At 36.3% G+C, this 27,189-nt stretch overlaps 1 protein-coding gene across 1 annotated transcript in view; it reads left to right on the top strand.

The window, feature by feature from the left end:
• Nucleotides 1-27,189, top strand: part of Decr1 (2,4-dienoyl-CoA reductase 1) — a 38,061-nt gene that overhangs the window by 797 nt on the left and 10,075 nt on the right. Inside the window, exons 2-5 of the mRNA XM_076836346.1 lie at nucleotides 13,307-13,509; nucleotides 14,964-15,021; nucleotides 15,147-15,233; nucleotides 16,175-16,322. Coding sequence (XP_076692461.1) covers nucleotides 13,307-13,509; nucleotides 14,964-15,021; nucleotides 15,147-15,233; nucleotides 16,175-16,322 — 496 coding nt within the window. The remainder of the gene's footprint in view (nucleotides 1-13,306; nucleotides 13,510-14,963; nucleotides 15,022-15,146; nucleotides 15,234-16,174; nucleotides 16,323-27,189) is intronic.

Consider the following 27,189-nt stretch of genomic DNA (forward strand, 5'->3'; position numbering starts at 1 on the left):
CCCTGACTCATGCTAGGCAGAAACTCTATTGAGATCCGTTTATGTGCTAATTTAAGTGCAGTTAGTCATCAATTCAGACTATCAAAAAAATACAGAGACGAATCTGCAATCAAGGGACTTTTGTTTGGATTGTAATCCACTTGCACAGACGGGGTGACTGGTATGTCCATAGAACCAAGGAGTTTTTGTTTTTTTTTTTTAATATTTTTTAAATTGTCGGTGGACCTTTATTTTATTAATTTATTTATATGTGGTGCTGAGAATCGAATCCAATGCCTCACACATGCTAGGCAAGTGCTCTACCACTGAGCCACAACCCCAGCCCCAAGAAGTTTTATTAGAACAGAGAAATATCATACCCGAGAATTAATGGAAGAAAGTTCATTGGCACCTTCCCTACTTTCAGTAGTTGGCTGGCTCCGATTTGCAGTGGTTAAATGTAGTCTTAAGGTCATAGCTGGCATTTCTTAGTTAGTTTTTAAGAAAATAATAATAATAACAACAACAACAACAACCTTAAAGATCAGAGAGCTTGTTTTCTTGGATTGGTTCTGTGATACAGTTTCTGGAGCAGGTATTTTGAGCAGAGAGTGTCCTTTTCTTAACTGCCTGCCCCTCAATCCATCTTAGTGGAATGTGACAGAAATGGCTCCACATTGTATAGTGAATTTTCACAAAGCAAATTCACATAAAGATGAAACAAACTAAACCTAAACTGTATATAGACCCCTTTTGGAGTTAAATCTGGGAGAGGGGCACCTCATAATGTAGAAAAGTTAACCTATCAACTGTTAAGCCCCCCCCCCCTTTTAAATAAGTTTGACAGAGTGGACAGCTATAGTGTTTTCTTTAGAAAAATATGGGCAACAGTGGTACCAGATATGAACATAGGAATGGGTATAGTGATTCTCTCAAGTTAGAGAATTTTTTTTTTTTTGAGAGAGAGAGACAGAGAGAGAGAGAATTTTAATATTTATTTTTTAGTTTTCGGCGGACACAACATCTTTGTTTTGTATGTGGTGCTGAGAATCGAACCCGGGCCGCATGCATGCCAGGCGAGTGTGCTACCGCTTGAGCCACATCCCCAGCCCAAGTTAGAGAACTTTTAAAAAGAGATTTGTGCATGTATTTTCTTAACTCTTCTAAGAACTGTTCATTTGAAATCTACAACAGTTCTGATATAAAAAGTTTTAGTTTTTGTTTTGTTTTGTTTTTTTGAACACAAACCACTAATCTTAATAATAAGGTCAGTTAGGCCATACCCCAGTTCCTCTGAAACAAGTAGACAGCACAGTTTGAGAAGAAGAAAATGGACTCATTTAAAAATTAATTATAACCTGACTATTTACTAAATTCCTTTGCTTAAGAGAAGTGGAAATTTTGAGGTTTGGGGTTTGAGGCCAGAGAGCCCCCTGATAATATGGTTTTCCCCTTTTTGGCACATGGAGGTTGTAGTTTTAATTTCTAGTATAAGAAAAGTTTTAACATCTGTGAAGTGGGAGTTTGTTCCAGGGAACATCATGTTTTTGAGGGCAAATACAAGTTGTTAGAATTAAAACCCCTATTTGAATACTTTTGTTACCATAACCAACAGAAATGTTTTATGTGTCATAAAAGCTATTTGTGAAATGCTATATTAGATTGTGCCTTTAGCTCGTAGGCCGAAATTAAAAAACATTTATTGAGAACAGGCTCTGTTGCTGACCTTGTGCTATGTCTTGGGGATGAAGTAATTAAAAAGATATGAACCCTGTTCTCAGTTTCTTTTGGTTGCCCTGAAGAAGACAGACACATATTTAAAACATGAAAAACAGATATGGTGACACACATCTGTAATCCCAGTGACTTGGGAGGCTGTCAGGAGTATCACTAGTTTGAGGTTCAACAATTTAGTGAGACCCTGTCTCAAAGGGCTGGTGGTATAGCTCAGTGGTAGAGCACTTGTTTAGCATTTGCACAGCCCTTGGTTCAGTCCCCAGTGCTACAACAAAACACAACAACAACAACAACAAAAAAAAAAAAAAAAAAAAAAAAGAGAAAGGGAAACATCTGATCTTGGAAGAAGCATTTCCTATCCTTCCCTCACCCCACATTGGAGAGTATCTAGTTTCATGGGAACATTGTTTTGGGTGTATTTTTCATCTGACTCATGAAGAAAGAGAAGGAGTTAGCCAGTGAGAGAGGTGTGAGAAAGTTCTAGGTCCGTGAGTGGCCTGTGTGAAGGCCCCCAGTAGAGGTTATCAGGAGAGTAAGGAGGGAGGGGTTAGAGACATGTTAGTGAGCAGCCTGCTGGCCACATGGATGTGTCAGAGTTTTGTTCCGAAGCTATGGAATTGAGAATTAGAGTGGAGGTAGATAGTCAAGCCTGGGTGATTGTCCATGCATCAATTGAGGAATGATAATCGCTGGTGGGGAGACTTGATGTGGAAGGATGTTTAGGAGATATGTTGAGAGAACTTCGTTGAAAGCAGGAGCTGGGGATAAAGGTGAGGCTGAGGAAGTGGTATGATCCCATCACAGTTGTAAGTAGGAAGATGATTTCATTAGGGAGACCAGAAGTCAAACAAAAGTGATGAGGACCTGAACCAAAGGCAGTATTAAAGCTACAAAGGACTAAAATCATCTGGAATGATAGTTGAATGTGTGGTATGTGGTAAAGCCCAGATTTCTGTCGTTGGCCCTTGAGCTAAGGACTGACTGCCGCGATCCAAGATCCAAGAGGGCATTCAAAGGGGACTATGGTAGAGGAGAGGAGTAAGTGATGTCAGTCTCAAAATGTCAGCAGGTGCTGGGACGCCTAAACCATCCTATACATTCTGTTTGGGAGTGTCAGAGGGCGACAGAACTCTGAGCTGGGTTTGAATGATGAACGTGGGAGTGATGGTGGGGAGTGATTCATGAAAGATAGGGAGGTAGGAAACTGGTGGAACCCTGAGCACTTTTTGCCCTGAGAATAAATTTCAAATAGGATGAGGCAGGAGAGAAGGGCAAGAGCCAGGACCTGACGACTTGGAATGCTTGTGAAGCTGAGGAATCTGCACTTTATACAGCTCTGGGAGCAATGGGAGAATACTAAGGAGAGAAGTAGCATGGTTACATTTTGAGTTCCCTGGAGATCAGCATTGTGGGTAGGCGGGGATAAGCAGAGACCACAGGCAGGAGGCTGGTTAAAAGAAGACACCGAGTAGGCCCTTAGTATTTATGAATGGTGTGAGATATAGGCTTTGAAATCAGGCAGTGGATAGAGAGGAAAGATGCTGTGTTCTAAAAGCAGTGACAGAACTGAGCTTTCACAAGTGCTGGAATGAGGAACCCTGATTTTTTCTCTGTTACAAAACTGGCTTAACGCCTGCCTGCCTTCTTTCCTTCCTTACGGTAGTGGTCTTTTACTGAGTCATTAAAATATCAGAAGTTGGTTTCATAACCCAGGACCTTATACAGAAACAGGATGACTGTTAGATCTTATTTGTCATTCTGCTGAACTGTTCAGGAACATAGATACTGATGAGAATTTCCTGATGTCCTTGTTTTTAACTGTTGGGGTTTGCTGAATCAAAGCAGCTGAATTTGAAACAAGTTCAGTATCATTTCCTTCAAGGATTCACTCTTTCTGGGCTTGTCCTTATCTAAATCCTATGTATATATTTTTACCTAAGCAAGTTCAGATTCCAACAAGAGACCCATTCTCCTGAATAATAGTGCTGATGGAGAAGTGAGCATACACAGGCCTCATCTTGTCATGGAAGCCCAGTTGCCCCCTGGATCATGTTCGGTATGTGGCTACAGACAGTGTGAACAGTAGTCAGTTCCTTTCTGTTTCTCCATCATTTGTCAGCACGGAGCTTCTTTTTTTTTCCAAGAAGATTGAGTTCTGTATTGATGTCCCTCTGGACTGTTCTAGGATTCTTCACAGTTAATGTGCATCTCTTCTGAGTGATGTCTGCAGGCTGATTGCTGAGAGTGGTCTTCATTCTTGTAGTAGATATGGCAAAGAGCCTAGATGCAGCATTTCTAGTTCAGAACTCTATCCTCAATCCTCTACTGTGGGTCTTCTCATATCAATCCAGTTATTTTAGTTACAGTGCCATCCTGAGCTCTTCTCTTATTACTTCTAGTATTTGGTGCAAGCTAATTTTCAGGTTCAACGTGTGGCTGTGTTGTCTCTACTTCTAATGCTTTCAGTATCTCTTATCTAACTAATTCCTCCTGTCTGATAGGACTCCATTCCTCTTCCTACTTCAGTTAAGTCTTAATCATTCTAGAACACAGAGGCAATGCAGAGGTAGCAGAGGTATTGAGGTGATGTTGACACAGGCAGAAAAAGCTTTCACAGTTGAATGGCCTTGACCTTTTCAGTGAACAAATAAACTGACCCATTTATCCATTTTCAGTCAAATTAGGTCAAAGGATAGTGAGGTTGGGCTTTTAAAGTAAGAAGAAAGATTTGAACTAGGCAATGTTAGGTGTAGTGGTAATTCATTACATCCTCATTTTCCTGAGCCTTCTCATTTGCAAGTAATTTTATTTGCCACTTCTAATGATAGCATCCTGGTTAAGGCCATCATCATCTCTTGCCTGGCCTGTTACACAAATGGTTTAGTCTCCCTGATTCTAACCTTTCCCCCTTGTCCCCATTCTCAACACAACATCCAGAAAAATTCTCTAAATAAAAGCTTAAGGCAGATTATATTAATACTCTGCTCAAAATTTTGTAGTCTTTATTGTCAGCTCAGAGCAAAAGTGAAAGTCTGTGTAGGGGCTGACTCAGCCTTGGTGATCCAGTCCCCTTTGCCTCACTGTCCTCTTCTCCTCCCACTGACTCTCCTATTTGAGCCATTCTGGCCTCCTGCCATTCCTCCAAATACTAAATTTCCTCCTAAGGGCCTTTGCTACATACTGTTCTCTTTGCCTGAAATTGAGTGACTCATCCCCCTTCACCTTCGGGTCTTTGCTCAAATGTCACATCAGTGAGGCCTTCGCTGACCACCTTTTTAAAAGTAGCAATGCTCTGCCTCTATTCCATACTTTATTTTTCTCTGCAGTACCAATCAACGTTTAATATATTATATGTTTCACGTAATTTGTTCATTCCTTGTCCTCCAAAATATAAACTCACTAAAAAGTGACTGTTGTATCTGTTTCATTCACTGCTGTATTGTCATTGCCTAGAACAGGGTCTGGGGCATTGTAAATGCCATAAAACTTGCTCAGAATAAATAATTGAATGAACTGTATACCCAATCATAATGTCACAATTATCTCTAATGCTTTTTCATATAAACAAACTCCCAAATCAAAACAAACCCTTTGCAAAAGCAGGGTTTCTGATTTTGGGTTCAAAAAGAGAGTCATATTAGTTTTAGCTATGGAATAGGAGATCAAATGAAAGGCAGAGGAGTGAAGATCCCAGTTGAATATTTCAAATTGCCTCCTAATTTACTGATTTCATCTCTCTCATTGTGTAGTGTTAGGAAACATCTATTTGGTCTGTATCTAACTGCAGATAAATAAGAACTGTAATAAAAATGGGAAGTATACCCTGTAGCAACAGAGTATCCACTTTTTCAAGGACTCATGTTCCCTGTTATAAGATGTGTCATTACTCAAAAATGTAATTTCTTTCTTGCTACCGGCAATTGCATGATTCAGCCTAGCCATGGAGTCCAGTGAGGCATTTTCTTTTATATTTGCTCAGCTTTACCTTCAAGTTGCTGTAGTAACGAGGTCTGTGGCAAGGAGGTCTGTAGACAGAAGCTTAGACACCAGTGGCCTCTGTGCAGTGCGCTGCATTAAGTTAAGGAATGGGTAGACATGCTCAAGCAATCCACACAGACACAGATCTCCAGCTTAATGTGGCCTCTGGTGAGCTGTGGGTTTAGTAGAGTTTGGGTACTTCAGTTCTTCAACCTTTGCTACTGGCATTTGGGGTGAGACAATTCTATGGGAGTATCCTTTTCTGCAGTGAAACATCCAGTAGAGTGTCCTACCTAGCTGCCTCTTGTATTTCTGGATACCTCCTGTCAAGAACTACATGCACCATTTTGAAGGAGCAGTGGTCTTGGCGTTGAAAAAATACTTTATGGCACAGACAAGTAGCTTTCTAGCAATTGGACAAAATAAACTGGGATAGTTTTAGAAGGCTTAGTATGTGCAGGAAATACATGAGGTGCTTTGGCAGGACAAAGATGTATTTTCTAATTCATCCTTTGAAAACGATGGTTATCCAGTATTTACCAGCCTGACATTTTTATATTACAGCTAAGGTCCAGCTTGTAAAGCTCTTGGGATAGGAATTTGAGTCAATAAATTTGACTTAAAAATATTTGATCTAAACCAACAGATACCTTGAATCCTCTCCCCCAAAAGAAATGGAATTATTTCATTGTCTATTATAAAGCTCACATTCAAGTATGAATATAGAGTACTTACACTTGAAGTAAGGCATATGTCCTTATGAAACTGATTCTATACCACTTTTCTTCTTCTTATAACTTTGTTTTTCTCTGTATCCTTCATGTATTGTGTGCTTGCTTATATGATTCAGTTTTGTGTTAACTGTTTTTAATGGCATTAATTAATGAATATATGGAACATTAAAGCTGTATCAAAGGATATATAGTTGTCAATATAGTAAGTACTTCTAAGAAGATACTACAATGAATAGTTTCTTATGGGTTCTTCCAACAAATTTTGTGTATTTATCAACATATGTACAAAAATATTCTCATTTTTTAAAAAGCCACACAAATGGGAGCATGTGATATATATTTCTCTACCTTGAATTTTTCACTTAACACATAATGTTTCACATTATTGGTATTCAACAAATGTTTGTTGAGTGAGTGAATCAACATAACAATGTTTACATTTGGCATATAAGTTCTCTCTCCTTTTAGTAGGTAATAGATCCATACTTTAATGAACATCCTTGGTTATTTTAATTTTGTTGCATTCCATATCAATTTTAGGTATTTAGTCAATCTTTGCAGAAGCCCATTTGGAATTTTGATAGAGATATCATTGAATCTTCTGGGGAAGAATTTCCCTTTACACAAAATGAAGTTTTCCAGTACATAAACACAGGCTATCTTTTCATTTATTTAACTTTTTAAAATGATGTTTTATAGTTTTCAGCTAACAAGTATTGCATTTCTTTTATTAGATTTGTTAGATTTTATTGTAAATAGAATTTCTTTATTTCATTTTCCTCCCTCCCTCCCTTCCTTCCTTCCTTCCTTCCTTCCTTCCATCAAACCCAGAGTCTCCTGTGTTAGGTAAGTGCTCTACCTCCCTCACTCCCATCCAGCCACTTAATGTATCTTCAAACAGAGCTTCTTCTCCCACCTCTCCCAAATGAGTTTATCTGTGAGTAAATTCCTGAATGTGGAGCTACTGAGTAAAAGTGTATTTATATTTAATATAATTTTATATATTCAATATTTTGATAGATGTTGCCAAATTGACCTTGAAAGAACTTACCACAATTCATATCAAAGAGTGTAAGAGTGGCATTACTAAGCTGTTTCTTGTGTTATGTATTATGAAATTTTGAACTTTAATCAGTTTGGTAAGAGAAAACTGATATCTTTCTTTGTTTATACAAGCTTGTTCACTTATAAATATGATTGTATATATATTCTTTGTGTGGGCTACCTTTTTAAGCCCATTTTTCTATTTGCTGTTGACTTAATAATATGCATACAAATAGATTCTGTTTTTCTTTTCTTGGGTATAAGCTCACAATTAAGATGCCATAATTAATGGTCATTGGAAGTGACTTCTAATTTTTAAAAACAAGTGGCAAAGAGCTGGATTGTATTGTATATTTGTGTAAGACTACATGTCTGCACCCAAGCACTTTTGAATGGAATTGGAGCATGGTCAACCAGTGTTACATCCAATAAAATAAGCATTTATCGAATGCCAGATGCCCTGCTATAGTGCTGAATAAAGTACTGTTCCGTCTTCCTGAGTCCTTACAGTCTAGTGTGGAAGTCTGGCGCCTGGTGGAGGGAGGGGTTCATTTACCTCCTTTTTTTTTTTTTTTTTTGGTACTGGGGATTGAACTCAGGGATACTAGACCACTGAGCTACATCCCCAGCTCTATTTTATATTTCATTTAGAGACAGGGTCTCACTGAGTTGCTTAGCACCTCACTTTTGCTGAGACTGGCTTTGAACTTGTGGTCCTTCTGCCTCAGCTTCCCGAGCTGCTGGGATTACAGGCATAGGACACCATGCCTAGCTTATTTACTAATTTTAATTGAGGAGGCACCTGTTTAAAAGTGTCAAGGTTTTGCCTGGTTTGGAAGCTGATTCTGCTAGGCTGAAGAGAAAGAAGGAGCAAAGGCCAGAAGGTGAAAGAACTTGATAAGTTTTGGGAGTGCTGAGGAGTTAGTAAGTCTATGAGGTAGAACAAGTAGGAAGCTAGGCTGAGGCCATATTGTACAAGGTTTGAATGCTAGGGTCAATAATTTGACTTTTTCTTTTTGAGTCTGGAGGACATCAGTGTGTTTGAGGGATTGGATATTAATATGGAGGCTTCATCAGAAGAGATGATGATGATGGTGGTGGTGGTAATAGTGGTGGTGGTAAAATAGGCTAAGCTAATGCTTATTTAAATATGAACTTAGTCTCACAACTTACATGTAAGAGTCTATTACTATATAACTTTTTACAGATTTGAAACTGGATTTTCTAAAATATAGATTTTAATATTTTTATAGAAATCTGTTTTATATGAAATTTCAGAAACTTACATATAGTGCCCAAACAAAATAACCCCCTGCAACACACAAATAAAAATCCTTCTTTTGTATTGCTTCTTGGGTTTTATTTAGACTAAGGGTTCTATACTCAAAATACCTCAGGTTTGTAAAGTTTCTGTAAATGAAAGCCACCCAATAAAAAGCGCTTACTGTCCCTATGTGAGTCAGGGCCAAAAAGAACCTAGGTCTGTCCCAAGGGGCAGGCAGGTTGGACTGAATCATGTAAGAAGTTGGATCCAAGTGTTAGTAGAGCTTCTGGTTTTTGTGAATTCACCCAATATCTAAATGTTGACTTAAAATTCCAAATTAGGTCTTATAAAACACATTTGGCCTAGGATCACCAATATACCTTTAGATTTTGACTCTAGACATTTTAGACTAGTCCAGATCCTTAAGTAATTTAGGTATGACTCTCATTGACAACAGGGAAGAGATAAGGTCAAGACTGTTAGAACTGCCATTTTGAGGATTAGAAGCTGATTGTGACTCATTAGTTTAGGTGTAATTTAGCAATATATGAAGGAAGAAGATATTGTTTATGTAAAGTGGGAAGCTGACGAGTTTGGAAGTGGGGTGCACCAGGGGTAGATAACCTTCTTGAGGCAGATTATAGCTTCTAACACTAAAAAATAAATCTGTATTGTCAAAATTGGAGGACTTCAGAGAGTTTTAAAATTTTTAAGTCACCAAAGATCTCCAGAGAAATCAATCTTGATAGGAAAGGTGTTATTTCCATTTTCAGAAACAATTTATTTCTAAACAACTTGTGTTTAGAAAAACTACAAAGCAAGATATGAAAAATCTTTCAAAGCCTGTTTTGTATCCGCTTTTTAAAAATAATTTAAAGGAAATGACCAAGTACGATTACTGTTATTCAGAATATTTCTTTGTAGAAATATGAGTGTATACAATGTGATCTTATGAGACCTGATCATCTCTATGTATTTCAGTGCTGATATGGAGCAACTAACCTTGAACAGGCCAAGGGATGGCTGAATTTATATTCACATATATGCTATGAGTGGTCAGAGGGTAATGTGAATTAAAATAGTATATCAGGGTGTTTTTTTTTTTCACTTTTGGATTGGTAAAGTGATGAAGTCATAAGATCAGTATTGATCAGATCAAAAAAGATAGGTAATATCTTGTTATACAATAATCTGTTATAGGTATTTATTGGGAATTGTTATTATCATATGTGATGTTTTACTTTTGTAAGCTTTCCCCTAGCAGTTAGGAGGTTGAGAAAAATGTTTTTAGTATATAAATATCTTCTTTAGTTATTTTTAATAAAGCCTCCCATCTAATTTCCTCCACAAACTAAGTAAAAAATATTCATGGTAGAGCCTTTGGAAAATTAGAATACATTTTTTTCATTATTATTAGGTAGTGACAAATTTGCCAGCCTACTCGTGCAAACTTCCTGATTCATCATCTTAATGCAGTAATTCTGGAGGTGGGTGGCAGCCTTAGGTAAAAGTGCCATTTAGGTAGGAAAAGATTATTATAGGTTTCTTGGGATTATCAAACGTGGCAAAAGGATTCCAAAAAAAAAAAAAAAGCTTTGTCAATATGAAGTTAAAAGAAATATGACTGGCATGGAACATAACCAGATTTGTCAATTTATCTTCAATTTTTTTACATACATTCTCAAATTTTATCTCTCAATAACATTTTTTATGATTATGAAATCAAATAATACTTGATAGATTTTTGTAAGTATTTAAAACCAACCAAAATGAAATAAAAATTAAATAATTATCCATAATTCCATTACTTATAGATAATAACTATAAAGGATAGACTCTGAAGTCAGATCTTAGATTTGGATCACATAAATTACTTTTTTTCTTTAATTTGTTCTTATTATACATGACAGTAGAATGCATTTTGACACATCATTTATAAATGGAGTATGACTTCTTATTCTTTTGGTTATATATGATGTAGAGTTACACCAATTGTTTAATCATATGTGCACATAGGATAATAACATCCAATTCATTCTGTTATCATTCCTACCACCATACTGTATCCCTCCCTTTCCTTTATTCCCCTCTGTCTAGTCCAAAATACCTCTATTCTTCCCTAGCCCCCTGGCCCTTTTTGTGAATTAGCATCCACATATGGGAGAAAACACTAAGCCTTTGTTTCTTTGGGATTGACAAATTTTGCTAAGTATAATAATCTCCAGTTCCATTCATTTACCAGCTAATGCCATAATTTCATTCTTCTTTAAGGGTGAGTAATATTCCATCGTTTATATATATCACAATTTCTATATCCATTCATCTGTTGAAGGGCACGTAGATTGATTCTGGAGTTTAGCTATTGTGCATTGAACTGCTATAAACATTGATGTGGCTGTGTCACTATAGTATACTGATTTTAAGTCCTTTGGTTATAAACTGCGTAGTGGCATAACTGGGTCAAATGATGGTTTTATTCCAAATTTTCTAAGAACTCTCTATACTGCTTTCTATAGTGGTTGCACGAGTTTGCAGTCCCACCAACAATGTATGAGTGTACCTTTTTCCCCACATCCTCGCCAACATTTATTATTGCTTGTATTCTTGATGATTGCCATTCTGACTGGAGTGAGATGGAATCTCAGTGTATTTGTATTTCTCTAATTGCTAGAGATGTTGAACATTTTTTCATATATTTATTGATCAATTGTATTTCTTCTGTGAAGTGTCTGTTCATTTCCTTAGCTCATTTATTTATTGAGTATTTGTTTTTTGGTGTTAAGTTTTTTGAGTTCTTTATATGTCCTGGAGATTAATGCTCTATCTGAGGGGCATGTGATAAAGACTTTCTCCCATTCTGTAGGCTCTCTCTTCACATTATTGGTGGATCATATAAAGTACTTAGTGTGTAAGTACTTTATAAATAAGTAGAACTATATAAATGAGTAGTGAAGTGCTTATTATTATTTGTCTATAAAAATACAGTACATGATATTTCTGTGCTTCAGTTTCCCCATCTATAAAATGAGAATGGCAACAGAATTTAGTATATGAAGTAAAGGAAGAGGGGAGGGAAGTAAACGGGGGAGGAAAGTCTAATAGATCTTGGTAGATGGTAAATATTCAGTCTACTGCTTACTGCTGTTATTTCCTTCTAGTCTTTTTTTTCCTGAGCATTTGGTTTTATTTAAGAAAATACACTATATTTTTCTTTTTTTACTCAATATTACATCATAAACATTTTATGTAATTTTCAGTTGAAAAACAACCTTACTCTAAATCATTGATCATATTTCTGATTATTTCTTTAGGGTAAGTTTCTGGATCCTGGATCAACTGTTGGCAGCTTATTTAGCTTATAGGAATACTCTAGCAGGAAAAGATGAGATTCTGGAGTTTTGACCTTGCGATTGTTTTCCTGGTGGGGGAATATTACATACCTCCCATATGTGATTATTAAGTAGGAGCTCAGAGACTAGATAGAAGCAACATACAAGGTGGTTATCAGAGGAGGGCTCCAGAGTCTGTCAGCCCATGTTTGAATCTTAGTCCTGTACTTGCTTAATATTTTTAATCTGTCTGAGCCCTTCCTCTACATGGGATTAAAAAAAAATAACTATTTCATGTGATAGTTGTGGTGATTAGGTAGTTTAATATCTGACCCTGGCATATGGTAACCACTTAATGAATGGTAGTTCCTGTTGTTTGTTATGTTAAACTCTTACAGTGTGTTTTTATAATTAACTGTGAGAGAATATCAGTGGTTTTCAAATGTAATGTGATTATAAATTTCTGTTCTAAATTTATTGGTTAGAAAAAAACAAAATAGAGGCATTTGATGTAATTAGCATTAAAATTTTTAAAATAATTTTCTTCAGTAATTCAAAAATGAAGTGTGATATTTATCCAAATTATTCTTTTTTTTTTTTTTTTTGGTTAGTGGGGATTGAACCTAGGGCCTTATGCATGTAAGGCAATCACTCTACCAACAGAACTATAGCCCCAGTCCCCAAATTATTCTTTTAAAAAATTAAAATGTTTTATATCAGTTTTTAAAGTAAAATTTAAGCAAAACACCTGCAAATAATAATGTTCATATGTATAGAACATATAGTGCATACTAATGTGTTTTATATATTTTATATATATATATATATATATATATATATATATATATATATATATATATATAGCTATATGTATATACTATAGTCATAGTTATTTCAGGTAATCCTATGAAGAGAGTTCTTTTATTCCCATCTTATAGACGAAGAAATTTAAGCACAGAAAGGTTAAATAACTTTCTGTTGACTATATGACTAGGGAGAAAATTTCACACTATTTAGTCTATAGTTCTAGAACCCATGTTTTTTAACCCCTTCATATATTACTTAATACTCAAAAAGAAAAAGAATAATAATTTATTAAATATAATAATCATGTTTGCAGTACATTTGTATTAATCCAAGAACTTAATTAATATTAAATTCAAGAATAAATTTTAAATATCTCTTGTGCAAATTTATGTCTGCAGTTCAATTTGTTTCATTTTGTTTTTTTTTCCTTTTAGTTTTTCAGTTATGGAACAAAAATATTATATCAAAGCATGGAAGCTTCACAGTCTAAATTCTTTCCTCCCCTTCAAAAAGTGATGCTGCCACCTAATAGCTTTCAAGGAAAAGTGGCGTTCATTACTGGAGGAGGTACTGGCCTTGGCAAAGCCATGACAACTTTTCTGTCCAGCCTAGGTGCTCAATGTGTGATAGCCAGCAGGTAAGTCAGTCTCAGCCCTTCACTTCAGAGTCTGGTGAAGAACCTGTCTGTGTCATAATATTGAAAACACTGCTTGCTGGATTGTTTGATTTGCATCCTAATCTTATATGAAGTATTCTGCAGATTACTAAATAAATTTCCTTGGAAAAAGTCATTATGATTGAGATGATAGAAACAAAGAAAATTAAGGAAATGATAATATTTACTTTTCCCAAATCCAGCCCATAGATTTTTTTATTTTTTTCTGTGTATGAAGTTAAAAAGTACTATGTTGGGCTGTGGTTGTAGTTCAGTGGTCCAGTGTTTGTCTGGCATGTGTGAGGCCCTGGGTTCCATCCTCAGCACCACATAAAGATAAATAAATAAAAATAAATAAAGATGGTGTGTTCATCTACAACTTAAAAAAGTATTTTTTTAAAAAAAGTACTATGTTGAGGCTCCTTTATTTTTCAGTGGGAGTGATTGTGATTACTGCTTCAATTGATAATTAACCTTGTAGCAGGATATTAGAAGTTTTCCTTCCACTTTCTTTTAGATGCACAGATATTTCAACACATCTGTTGTGATGAATCTGGGAAGGGTAAAACCAAGTGGAATGTGTATCTTCTTACTTAGGCATATCTGGTACCCTATATCTATAATTCTGGAGCACTGGAGACTAGCACAAGATCCACCCCTTCTTCCAGTTTTGAGTGGTATAAAATTTTAGGTATCTGAATGACAGTTACTGTGTCACTCATGAATGCTCATTGACCAGAACATTTTTGTTTTTATGTTGCAATGTTTTTAAGAGTTTTATTTTCATTTTACTACTATATAGTTTTATATTCATGGTTTATTTTATATATTTCAAGGACATAAGTTTCGGAAGGCATATAGGTTATTTGAACAACTTACTGACATTATAACATAAATGTATTTATTTTTAATTTTTGTAAAGCTGACTCCGGTGGAAAAAACAGGTACAATGATTATAATTAAGGAAATAATTTAAATATTTGTCAAAGTAACTGGTATAAAAGTGCTCAATTTGGTAGCATATGCCAGTAATTCCAGTGACTTGGGAGGCTGAGGCAGGAGGATTGTGAGTTCAAAGCCAGCCTCAGCAAAAGTGAGGTGCTAAGCAACTCAGTGGGTCCCTTTTTCTAAATAAAATGCCAAACAGAACTGGGGATGTGGCTCAATGGCTGAGTGCCCCTGAGTTCAATCCCTGGTACCTCCGCCCCCCCCCCCCACAAAAGTGTTCAGTTCAGTGAATTACTATCAAATATATAAAAATGGTTCGAATTTAACTTTTAAAATAAATTCATTCAAATTGATTTGTATGTAGATATAACTCATATTTTCTCAAAAATGCATTACTTTAAGCTGTAGATTCTAATTTGTGGAATTAAAAAGAAAAATATATGAAGTCATTTCAGAACTCATGCATTATACCATGTGTTTATTTCTAGGAAGATTGATGTTTTGAAAGCTACTGCAGAACAAATTTCTTCTCAAACTGGAAATAAGGTAAATTCAAAAGCAGTCATTTAAATTAAATTTGTGAATTATAACATGTTTAAACAATTTACTCCTGTTTTGGTTTAGGAAGTCTGGGGAGTGTAGAATTCTTTTTTTCTCTTTGTTTTATGCAGGTTCATGCACTTCAGTGTGATGTGAGGGATCCTGATATGGTTCACAAGACTGTGTTGGAACTGATCAAAGTCGCAGGACTTCCTGATGTAAGCATATGGTGATGAAGACAAAGTGAGAGTCATTTGAAGTTGATAACACCCATCAGGATGCAAAAATGAAATAAACTCTTGATGTGAGCAAGGGCTGTACAGAGAAGCACATGTTTTCTGTCCCTAGGAAAATGCTAATTCGGCTCAAAGCAGGGAAAAGATTAAGTGGACTGCTACCCTTCTTTCTTTCAGGAATACTTTAAAAATGCATTTATAATCATGGAACAAACTTGATTTCACTTTATGTAATAAGATTATGAAATAACAAGAGCAGTTAGTCCAAGAACACAATATCTAGTTTATATGATTCATGGTCTTTGCTTTTCTTAATAACTTTTGATTATCTCTCGGTGGAGGAGAACAATACAAGTAAGAAAAACTACAAGAAGTTCCAAATTTCTCCTTCTAAAACCTGAGATATAAATGGACATTTTATTTGGTCCATTTATTAGAGATAAGCCATTTCTTCCAATAATCTCAAAGTAAGTACTTTTCTACATTAAAGATATTTTCAAACCATCTAATAATATTGAATCTGTCATACAACTAAGCAGTTGATCCTGAAGAAACAGGTCAATGACCAAGAGTTTCATTAAGTTAAAAAGTAAATAATAGAAATCCAGAGGCATTTCTTGAGGTTCCCTGAAATAGTGTAGTTACATGATAAACATGCTTACTCTGTCTTTTTTTTTTCTTAATAATAGAACTACCCCAATTTAAAGACGTGTTAGGATTCTGAACTTGGGAAATAATAGGAGATTTTCAGACTCCAAGAACATGAAACTGAACCCAATCTCATAGTATTGTTATAAAGGCTGACTATGAACTTAAGCCGTATTATATTATTTGGATTAATAAGCTTCAAAAATAAAAGCCCTAGTGGGAAAATATTCTACCTTATCTGAAAGTTTCTATAACTTGCCTTATCTACTTATTAGATCGTGATAAACAACGCAGCAGGAAATTTTATTTCACCCACTGAAAGACTCTCTCCCAATGCTTGGAAGACCATAACAGACATAGTTCTAAATGGCACGGCCTATGTGACACTTGAAATTGGAAAACAGCTTATTAAAGCACAGAAAGGTATGTTTGTTTATTCTTCCCGTATTTATTAGGTCTCTCCTCTCTACAGATTCTGTACTAAACCCTGGGACACTTAAAAAAGAAAATGAGACAATCTTTACTTACACAACTTACTTTGTAATGGAAAAGATGTTTAAATAACTGCTATATGTTAGATGTAAGCCATAATATATACATGTTTCAAGGGCATTAGAAATCCAGATACAGAAATGACTTCCTCTCCCTAGCGTCAGTCAGCAGATTGAGGAATAAAATGAAATTTGAGCTGAATGTTAAAAAAAAAAAAAGTAGATGTGGAAAAGGGAAGGCAAGGAAATGTGTTGTCCCTGGATAGAGAAGTCTGGTGAAGGGGAAAAAAAGAAGTGTTTTTTTAGGGAATGATGTGGATAGAGAAGGACAGAGAAAGCTAGGGAATGATTGTGGGGAGGTAGGTGAGGTATAGCCAGGAGAGTGCCCAATACCAAAATAGGGAGTTTGATGTTAATTCTTTCCATTGAGAGTATTTCATTAAGAACGTGACTTAATTCAAAAGGTTACTGGCAACAATGTGGGGCATGGAAAAGTTTAAAGAGACTCATTCAGGAGATCTTGTTTTTTTTTTTTTGTTTTTTTTTTAATTTTGGCATGTGGATACATGGCATGGGAGATAAAGTAGGAGATGCATAGAAAATACGAACTAGAGGCTTTACTAATTAGATAAAGGGATTTGTAGCTGGGATGAACAGTCTGGATGGTGATGACATCGATGAGATTGAGAATACTTGAGGGGGAGTAGATGTAGATGGAAATTACTACAATATTTTGGTTAGTATTATAAACAACTTTATTCAAGTTCTGTTGACATACATAGTAAACATGTATAACGTATATATGTGTATGTACACCTTTATGTGTAGGACCAACTTAATATATTCATTGAAAAAAAACTGATGACTTGCGTGTACCGGGCCCTATGCTGCATGCCTGAAGCAGAGGTGGACAAGACTCTGTCCTTGAATAAGTTGGGCTTGTACCTTGAATGAGGGGGTGCTTTTCAGAGAGGGTAGAGAACACTCTGGACAAGGACAAGGAGGAAGAATCCTCCTGATCATCAGGATGGCCTTTGAGAAGGGAGGGGAGAAAGGCAGGCATGGAGCTGGCCAGGTTCCTCTTCCTGAGTCAGAAGGCTTTGTCTTCTGAGGTTTAATGTCTTCTTCTGTACAACATGGATAATCCTCAATCAAGCTTGAGAAAGGGTAGAAGGATGATGATGCAGAGGCACAGCTTCTTTTTGTTTGTTTGTTTGTTTTTGGATACTAATAACTTCCATCCTTTCCCTGTAATGCTTGTTGAAATTTAAGTATCTGGTCATTTCACTGCAGCAAAGTAAATATGATTTAGATTTGAAGTTTATATACATTTTTTATTTATTTTCAGAAGGAATAGATAAATTTGGGAAGGAGGACAGGAAGAATGGGCTTACTTCTCTCTCCACTTCTCTTTTCTGGACTTTGTATCTTTCTTTTGTTTCTCTGTATCTTTCTGATTTTTTTCTCTCTTCTACCTCTTGCTTGTGTCTTTATTTCTCTCTCTGCCTTTGTGAACTTTTCATTTCGGGGTATCTGTTTCTCTCTTTATCTTCATCTCTTTCATCGTTTTGTCTTTCTCTGCCTCATTATCTCTTTCATTTCTTCTCTTGCCCATCTCTGTGACCCTTAGATTTCTGTCTGACTTTTTCTCATTATTGTCTTTCATTTTAACATAGACTTTGATCTATTTTTATTCATCACATTGGATTAAAATTCTATGGGCTTCATTAAAAATATATTAGGTAAGACTTTTAAAAGATGGAAGCCAGTTTTTATTCTTCCAAGATTCCTGTCAGTTATTGATGTAACTTGACAGAGTTTGGAGAACTTGGACCCCTGGGCCAAGGAAAGTACAGTACAGAAGGGTCTATTCTAGCAATGGATCAACAGTGAAAGAATTCAAGTGCTAAGATGACCTCTCAATTGTGTCAATGTGGATGAACCTGGAAGTCAGTTCAGGATCAGAAATGCACAGTAATCTGTGATCAAAAGTATGTTAAGTGGCTCAGCATGTAAGAATCAATCAAGGAAAGATATTGGGGCAGTCACCGGAAAGGGTTTGAAGGTTTACTCACAAGGGATATGGATAGCATAAAGACTGAATTTTTCTGTTAAATACTAGAATCAACAGGTAGCTTTGAAATTCACAACAGGTGATGTTTTTGATCTATAATAAGAGTTATTTTGTTGAATTAGTATTACTAAACATTTTAAACAGTTAAGGCTACTATAATAAGTTACTCTTCCCTCATCTTCCATAATCCAGTGCCCTCAACCTGTCCAATCTGTGTCCGTCCAGAACAGCTCTAGTTTGCCCCCTTATGCATGGTCTGACTAGAGTCATTCTTTAAGCCATTCAGAATCATTTAGCCCAGCTTCAGTCCCACTGTTCAATGAAGGACTCCCTCATTAGAGGCTATAATGTAGACTTCAGCATTTAAAACCCAGGCTGCATGTTGTTCTTGTTTCATGGTAGAAGTCTCCTTTTCCTACCCATCAAGATCAACAAGGCCCGTTCCTTCTTTCTTACCTGTAAAACCCTTTCTATCCCTTTATATTCTTTCTCCACTTTTTCCTTATCATTGTATTTTTTTTGGTAGCAGCGATTGAACCCAGGGAGCTTAACCACGGAGCCACATCCCCAGCCTTCTCTTTTTAGAGACAGGGTCTCACTAAGTTGGTCCTTGCTAAGTTGTGAGGCTGGCTTTGAACTTGTGATCCTCCTGCCTCAGCCTCCTAAGCAGCTGGGATTTTAGGCTTGTGTCACTGTGCCTGGCTGTTTACTGTTCTTATTGTGAAGCACAAAGATGGTCCTTTGTTCATTCAGTGAAACCTTGTAGAAATACACAAAGGTAGTTGAGGATGTATTTAACCCTTCTTTCTTTTTTTTTTTATTGGTTGTTCAAAACATTACAAAGCACTTGACATATCATATTTCATACATTAGATTCAAGTGGGTTATGAACTCCCATTTTTACCCCAAATACAGATTGCAGAATCATATCGGTTACATATCCACATTTTTACATAATGCCCTACTAGTAACTGTTTTATTCTGCTACCTTTCCTATCCTCTACTATCCCCCCTCCCCTCCCCCTCCCATCTTCTCCCTCTACCCCACCTACTGTAATTCATTTCTCTCCTTGTTTATTTTCCCATTCCCCTCACAACCTCTTATATGTAATTTTGTATAACAATGAGGGTCTCCCTCCATTTCCATGCAATTTCCCTTTTCTCTCCCTTTCCCTCCCACCTCATGTCTCTGTTTAATGTTAATCTTTTCTTCCTGCTCTTCCTCCCTGCTCTGTTCTTAGTTGCTCTCATTATATCAAAGAAGACATTTGATATTTGTTTTTTAGGGATTGGCTAGCTTCACTAAGCATAATCTGCTCTAGTGCCATCCATTTCCCTGCAAATTCCATGATTTTGTCATTTTTTAGTGCTGTGTAATACTCCATGGTGTATAAATGCCACATTTTTTTTTTATCCATTCATCTATTGAAGGGCATCTAGGTTGGTTCCACAGTCTAGCTATTGTGAATTGTGCTGCAATGAATATCATTGTGGCAGTATCCCTGTAGTATGCTCTTTTAAGGTCTTCAGGGAATAGTTCGAGAAGGGCAATAGCTGGGTCAAATGGTGGTTCCATTCCCAGCTTTCCCAGGAATCTCCATACTGCTTTCCAAATTGGCAGCACCAATTTGCAGTCCCACCAGCAATGTACCCTTTTCCCCACATCCTCGCCAGCACTTGTTGTTGTTTGACTTCAGAATGGCTGCCAATCTTACTGGAGTGAGATGGTATCTTAGGGTAGTTTTGATTTGCATTTCTCTGACTGCTAGAGATGATGAGCATTTTTTCATGTATTTGTTGATTGATTGTATGTCCTCCTCTGAGAAGTGTCTGTTCAGGTCCTTGGCCCATTTGTTAATTTTGTTATTTGTTATCTTATTGTTTAATTTTTTGAGTTCTTTGTATACTCTGGATATTAGGGCTCTATCTGAAGTGTGAGGAGTAAAAATTTGTTCCCAGGATGTAGGCTCCCTGTTTACCTCTCTTATTGTTTCTCTTGCTTTGAAAAAACTTTTTAGTTTAAGTAAGTCCCATTTGTTGATTCTTGTTATTAACTCTTGTGCTATGTTTAACCCTTCTTTCAATTGTGTCCTTCAACTTTACCTTTAGATGGAAAAGAAGATAACCAGATAGCTCACAATAGAATGAAGGCAAATGGCTTATGTTAGAACAGAAGGAGGAGAGCAGAATAGGCTTTGCATATTTGTCAGCAGTGTGAATGTAAGGTGTGTGTTGTAGAGATTTTAAGTATATAAGAACTATATGGGCACATTGTTTGGATCATGTCCAATGCTTTCTTTAAGTGCATTTAGAGACTATTTGAAAACATACTTTTGGTAATCAATTGAAATTTTTATGGCAACATTAGTATCCTTTTAAAATCCCTTTTTGCTAGAAATCCTTGCCAGTTGAGTGGAAGATTTCACTTCCATTTATTAAATAATCATGGAGTAACCATGTGTCTTTGTTATTTTGTGAAGATAATGTAAAGATTAGGTGATTTGTGAATTTTGAAAAGAAATCTTTTTTTCTTTTTAACTATGTAGTAGGAAATTTTGTGGGGAGACTGTTTTTATATAGTAGTAAAGAATGATGGCTCTAGAACCAAATGGCTTAGCCTGATTACACTACTTATTAGTAGTGTAACTGGGGCAAGTTACTTCTCTGTATCTCTTTCTCTTCTATTAACAATAATGCCTGGCCCAAGCTAATTCAGGTTAGCCATTAAATAAAAATGTTAATTTCCTCTGTAAGTGTATTTTTAGGCTTCTTTTAGGGGACTGTTAAGTACCTGAACTTTAGCTTATGACTCATAATTAGAGGGATTAGAAAAACCAGAACCCTAGTTACCACTTATTGTAATTAAACTTGCAGGTTGCAACCTATATGAGAATGTGGTATATTAAAGATTTGAACAAGAAGAGTTGTTACTTAATAGATAATATTCCTTTATAAAGTGTTGCTCAATTTTCTTAAAAAATTATGTCGGCATTTGGCTAACTTTAAAAGCATTGATGCTTTTTAGCTATTAGTCTATGCTTTATTGAAAAATGACTGAGAAACAGATTTCCTTGAGTTCCTCATCAAAGAAAAGTTTCTCTGCTTATGATTGTGGTAAGATTATTTGCCAGCAATAATAATAGAAGAGGTAAAACTGCAAACAATCACTTACTTGTGTGTTTAAAGGTACAAGGGGTACCATACAATTCCTGGAGAGGCAGGAGATGAGGCTAAGAGATATGGACTTTATCCTCTGGAGATGGGTAATGTTTAACTGGAGGGTTTTAGGAAGAGATAGGTTCGGAGTGCAGATAAGACCTTGACTAATGGCTCAGAGGAGGACCCAAAGAAAAGAGGTGTTAAAGATGAAGGAGAAAGAGACACAACCAATAAAAACATGATCTAGTTTTAAGAGTTGTGAATCCTAAACACTGGTGGAGGAGCTTATTATGTATATTGAGAATTGATGAGTTGAGAGCCCAGATGAAATGTGTAGACACATCTTTCCAGTGACATCCACCCACATTTGTAACAGTATCAAACTCCTTCTAGGTAAGCATGGAGAGGCAGTTTGGGTGAATGGTTTAAGAGATGACGGCAAGGAATTGAGTGATTAATTCATGTAATAGTCCAGCATGAGCATCAGAAAATTAGAGTAGGAGGAAATTATAAGCCTAAAGAAGGAAAAGAAACACCAAGAATTTATAACAAAGTTTTAAGAAATACATGTAGTATAAAGGTGTGAGAGGATTGGAAGGATTGAATCCTAAGAGTGAGGCACTGTATTCATTATTTTGTAATGATAACATAGATCAGGTGATGGCCTAATTGGAGAAGAACTGGAGATCAGTGGGGGTGGGATGTCATAGAGCTATAGGATTTATGATTTTATCTACGTGGGTGTTGCCACTAGGGTTATGGCAGAATCTGGGTTTGAGATGTGGGTATATATGTATTTGTAACTGTGAGGCCAGGAGTCAGATTATAATGAAAGTAGCAGAGTAGCTGCGAAGTCAAATGTAGAATAAGCTCAAGTTACAGATTATTAAAATTTTTTTAATGATATCAAAAAATGATATTATTAGTTTCAAAATGGGGCATTTTCTGTGAGGTAGATGAGTAGTTGGTAGCCCAGGTATCTTTGTACTATACTGTGCTGTGGCAGTAGGAGCAAATGTGACTCTATTTGTTTTATGACTTCATTTGTAAAACAACCATGCCAAGTAGAAGAGTCATGACTGGGGCAAGATGTTCTTTTCCTTTTGCTATAGAAACCTTTAAGAACACAAAACTACCTAATGGGGTATTGTTTCTGTAACTAGGGTAACAGGGCTCTGTTTCTGTAAGTGGGGTGACTGGGCTAACTGTGATTGATTAGGCTTCCCTCCGCTTGACTGCAGTGTCCCGCTTCTGTAACCTGGCTTGCTTGCATTGGCTAGACCCCCTGAACATCCCTTTTGCGGTTTTCAGGCTTATAAGGAGTGTTCATGCAATTGTTCAGGACTGATCAGGGGAACAGCTTTATGTTCTGGTCAGCCGCCACCGGTGCGCTTCAATAAAGGCTTAATTCGATTATACGTGAGTGGTCTGGAAGTCAGTTTATGAAACCCTGGGACGAAGCTTTAACTATAACAGTGCCATCTCTGTTGGCCATTGGAACCAAAACTATTCATTAACTGGTATACTTTTCCTTCTTTGTATTGAAACAAGATTTTAGAGCTTTTGAATCTTCTTCTGAAATTGGACCCAATCTTATGTATATTTTATTATTTTAATATGCAGTGTGATTTTTAATATTTCTGTATTACACAATTTTTTCCATTTTAGAATAATGAGGACAGGCTGGCATAATTTTAAATTTCATTTATATTTTTTAGTTATTACTCATGGGTATGGTTCTTTACAGTGAAAGAATACAAAGCAGAGACAATAAAGGGAAAAGGTATATCTGACCAAGTCTGGGGAGAACAGCTTTTAGAATCCTCTCCCACTGGAATTACACAGGGCAATTTTAGTTCTCCTTTCTTTACATCCTTGCCAGCATTTGTAGTTTTTTGTCTTTTTGATAATAGCTATTCTAACTGGGGTGAAATAGTATCTTATTTAGTTTCGATTTGCATGTCCGTGATAATTAATGATATTAAGCATTTTTTTTCATATACTCATTTGTATATTATCTTTCGGGAAATGTCTGTTCAGATCATTTGCCTATTTTAAATTGTATGTATTTTTGCTGTTGAGCTTTTGAGTTCCTTATATGTTCTGGACATTAATCTCTGCTTGGATAAATAGTTTGCAAACATTGTCTCTCATTCTATTGGTTGTTTCTTCACTCTGTTGTTTTTTTTGTTATGCAGAAGCTTTTTAGTTTGGTGTAATATTATTCATCTATTTTTGTTTTTGTTGCTTGTGCTTTTGGGGGCTTATGCAAAAAATTCTTGCTCATTCCAATATCCTGAATTTTTACCTCTATGTTTTATAGTTTCAGGTCTTAGATTTGGGTCTTTGATCCATTATGAGTTAAGTTTTGAAACTGATCAAAGGTAGAGATTTAGTTCCATTCTTCTGCATGTGAATATTCAGTTGTTTCTCTAGCACCATTTATTGACAAGAGTGTCCTTTCTCCAGCATATTTTTTTTTCTTTTTTAGTACCAGGGATTGAACTCAGGGGTACTTGACCATGAGCCACATCCTCAGCCCTATTTTGTATTCTATTTAGAGACAAGGTCTCACTGAGTTGCTTATTGCCTTGCAGTTGCTGAGGCTGGCTTTGAACTCGTAATTCTCCTATCTCAGCCTCCCAAGCTAATGGGATTATAGGCATGCACCACTGTGCCTGTTCTTGATATTCTTGGCACTTTTGTCAAAAATTAGTTGACTATTATGTAAGTACATGGATTTATTTCTGGGTTCTGTATTCTGTTCCATGGTCTCTCTGTTGAGGTTTTTTTTTTTTTTTGTTTGTTTGTTTTTGTTTTGATACTGGGGATTGAACCCAGGGGCACTTAACCACTGAGCCATATCCCCAGCCCTTTTTATATTTTATGTAGAGACAGAGTCTCACTAAGTTGCTTAGGGTCTCGTTAAATTACTGAGACTGGCTTTGAACTTACAATCCTCCTGCCTCAGCCTCCTAAACCAATGGGATTACAGGCATGTGCCTCTGGGCCTAGCTCTGGGTTCCATTTTGTAGCCTAATATTGCCCCCTTTGTCCATTTTCTTGGCCTCAGTAAATTAACATAAATTCATTTTTGTTGTCTGTATTGGGCTGTTAGAAACTTGCTACTTACAAACACCTTCTATGGTGATTATTTTCATTGAAATGACTGGCTTTCCTACAAAAAGAAAATGTATCTGTGACTAGCCCTGAAAATCTGGCAATTTCTTACTTTGAACTTCTGGTCCCACTGTTTGTTTTTGAAGTCTAGCTGCTAATTGTTTCACCGTGCAGCGTTCATTCCTATTGGAACAGTGCAGTTTCAAAGTTCTCTTCCTGTTTATGCTCAGGGAAAATAAAAAATGAGCAGTATTTAATTCTAAGTAGTAATAAAACCTATAGGGAGAAAGAGAAGTATGCAATAACTTTTCTTTTTTGGCCTCTAAATGACATATAAAGGCTTAACTTCTTCTCTCCCACACTTGGAAAAAACATCCATTTAATCTTAGTTGAGAGATAGTGCACTTTCTGTTGGAGCATTTGTTTTGTGTAAGTAACTGGCACTCTTGAGGTGGTTTTTAGATTTCAGTATAAGAAAGATGCAGTTAGCATCTGGTGTCTGGGCACTGTGATGAAGTACACTAGTGTTCTGCATCCTTCCGCTCTAACAGAGTAAGATTTTGGAAGCAAAGGAGTTTTCAGAGACCTGGAAAGCTGAGGTTGATATATAAAAGGAGTCACCAGAATGACTAACATCACTGATCTTGTTTTTCATATCCTCAAAATGGTACTCCTGCCCCCTCCTCCACCTCCATGTTCTCTAGCATGTGCTGAGAAAAAGAAAATGCCGAGGGAAAGAGAAACTAAATATGTGGAAGAGAAAAAAGAAATTATCTAAATGTTTTTCAAAATACTTCCCTTATAGTCTTTTAAACTTCTTAAAGCATGTTTTATAAAATATATAAATGTATTTTGATCCTTTTGCAAATATTAGAATATTTTCTTTTCCCAGTGCAGAATCTAAAGACATAGAAAATCACTGATTTCCTTGGAGCTAAAGATTACTCTTTTAATTTTTCAGTAATCTATTTTATTTATGGAGAACCTGCAATATTGCGGATACTATGGAAATCGATACGTAGTATTATTTGTAGTGTACCTTTATACCATCTGTTTTTCCCCCCTTTTTACTTATTTTTTCTTGTTTTAGTTTTTTTTATAAAGTCAATTATTTTTAAAAGAAATTTAAAAATCAAAAGAAAATGTCTTCTATTTACATACTGTGTGTTTTAGTCAGCTTCTTCACTGCTATGATTAAAGGATCTGACTAGAACAACTGTAGAGGAAGAAAAGTTTATTTGAGGGCTCATGGTGTCAGAGGTCTCAGTTCATTGAAGGATGGATCCATTCCTCAGGGCTCGTGATGAGGCCGAACATCATGGCAGGAGAGGGTGGTAGAGGGAAACAGCTCACATCACAGTGATTAGGAAACAGGGAGATTCCACTCTCCAGATACAAATATATACCCAAAGCTACACTCTAATTCCCCCTCCTTCAGCCACACCCTACCACTTTAGTTAATCCTTATAAGGAGATTAAATCATTGATTGGGTTAAGACTCACAACCCAATCATTTCTCTTCTGAACCTTTCACTGTCTTACATGTGAGCTTTTGGGGGATATCTCACATCCAAGCCATAACATTTGAGTTTGTTAGCTTTTCATCACTGTGACAAAATACCTGAGAAAATTAACTTAAATAAGGAAAGATCTCTCTGTCTTTTTTGGGGGGGCGGGGGGGAGGTGCCAGGGATTGAACTCAGGGGCACATAACCACTGATCCACATCCCAGGTCTTTTTATTTTTTTTTTTGCATTTTATTTAGAGACAAGGTTTCACTGAGTTGCTTAGTGCCTCACTGTTGCTGAGGCTGGCTTTGAACTCTTGATTTTCCTGCCTCTGCCTCCTGAGCTTCTGGGATTACAACAAAAGTCATTTTTGACTCATGATTTCAGAAGTTTCAATCCATGTTTGGCCTGCTTCACTGTCTGGGCCTGTGGTGAGACCATAATCATTGTGGAAAGAGATAGTGTTGTACATCTGCTCAGAGAAAAATGAGAGAGGGAGACACAGAGAGAGAGAGAGAGAGAGAGAGAGAGAGAGACAAGACAGAGACAGAAAGAGAAGCCAGGGACAAGATACACCATTCAGATGCTCAACCCCCATGACCTACCTCTTCTAACTAGCTTCTGCCTCCTTCCAATAGCACCACCAACTGTGGACCAAACCTTTAACACCTGAGCCATTGATGGACATTCCATATCTGGACCAAAACACCTACATATTTACCATTTTTGATATTGATCATTTTTTCTGATGATCTGTATTTCTTTCATTTAACCTAATGAAATTTTTTCAAAACATATTATAGTGCAGGTCTAGTAGCAATGGATTCTCTCAGCATTTGTGTATCAGAAAATATCACCTTAATTTTTGAAGGATTTTTTTTTTTACTAGATATAGAATTCAGGGTTGACTCCACGCACCTTAAAGATACCATTCCATG

This window comes from Callospermophilus lateralis, chromosome 16, assembly GCF_048772815.1.
Source record: "Callospermophilus lateralis isolate mCalLat2 chromosome 16, mCalLat2.hap1, whole genome shotgun sequence".
NCBI classification, from domain to species: domain Eukaryota; kingdom Metazoa; phylum Chordata; class Mammalia; order Rodentia; family Sciuridae; genus Callospermophilus; species Callospermophilus lateralis.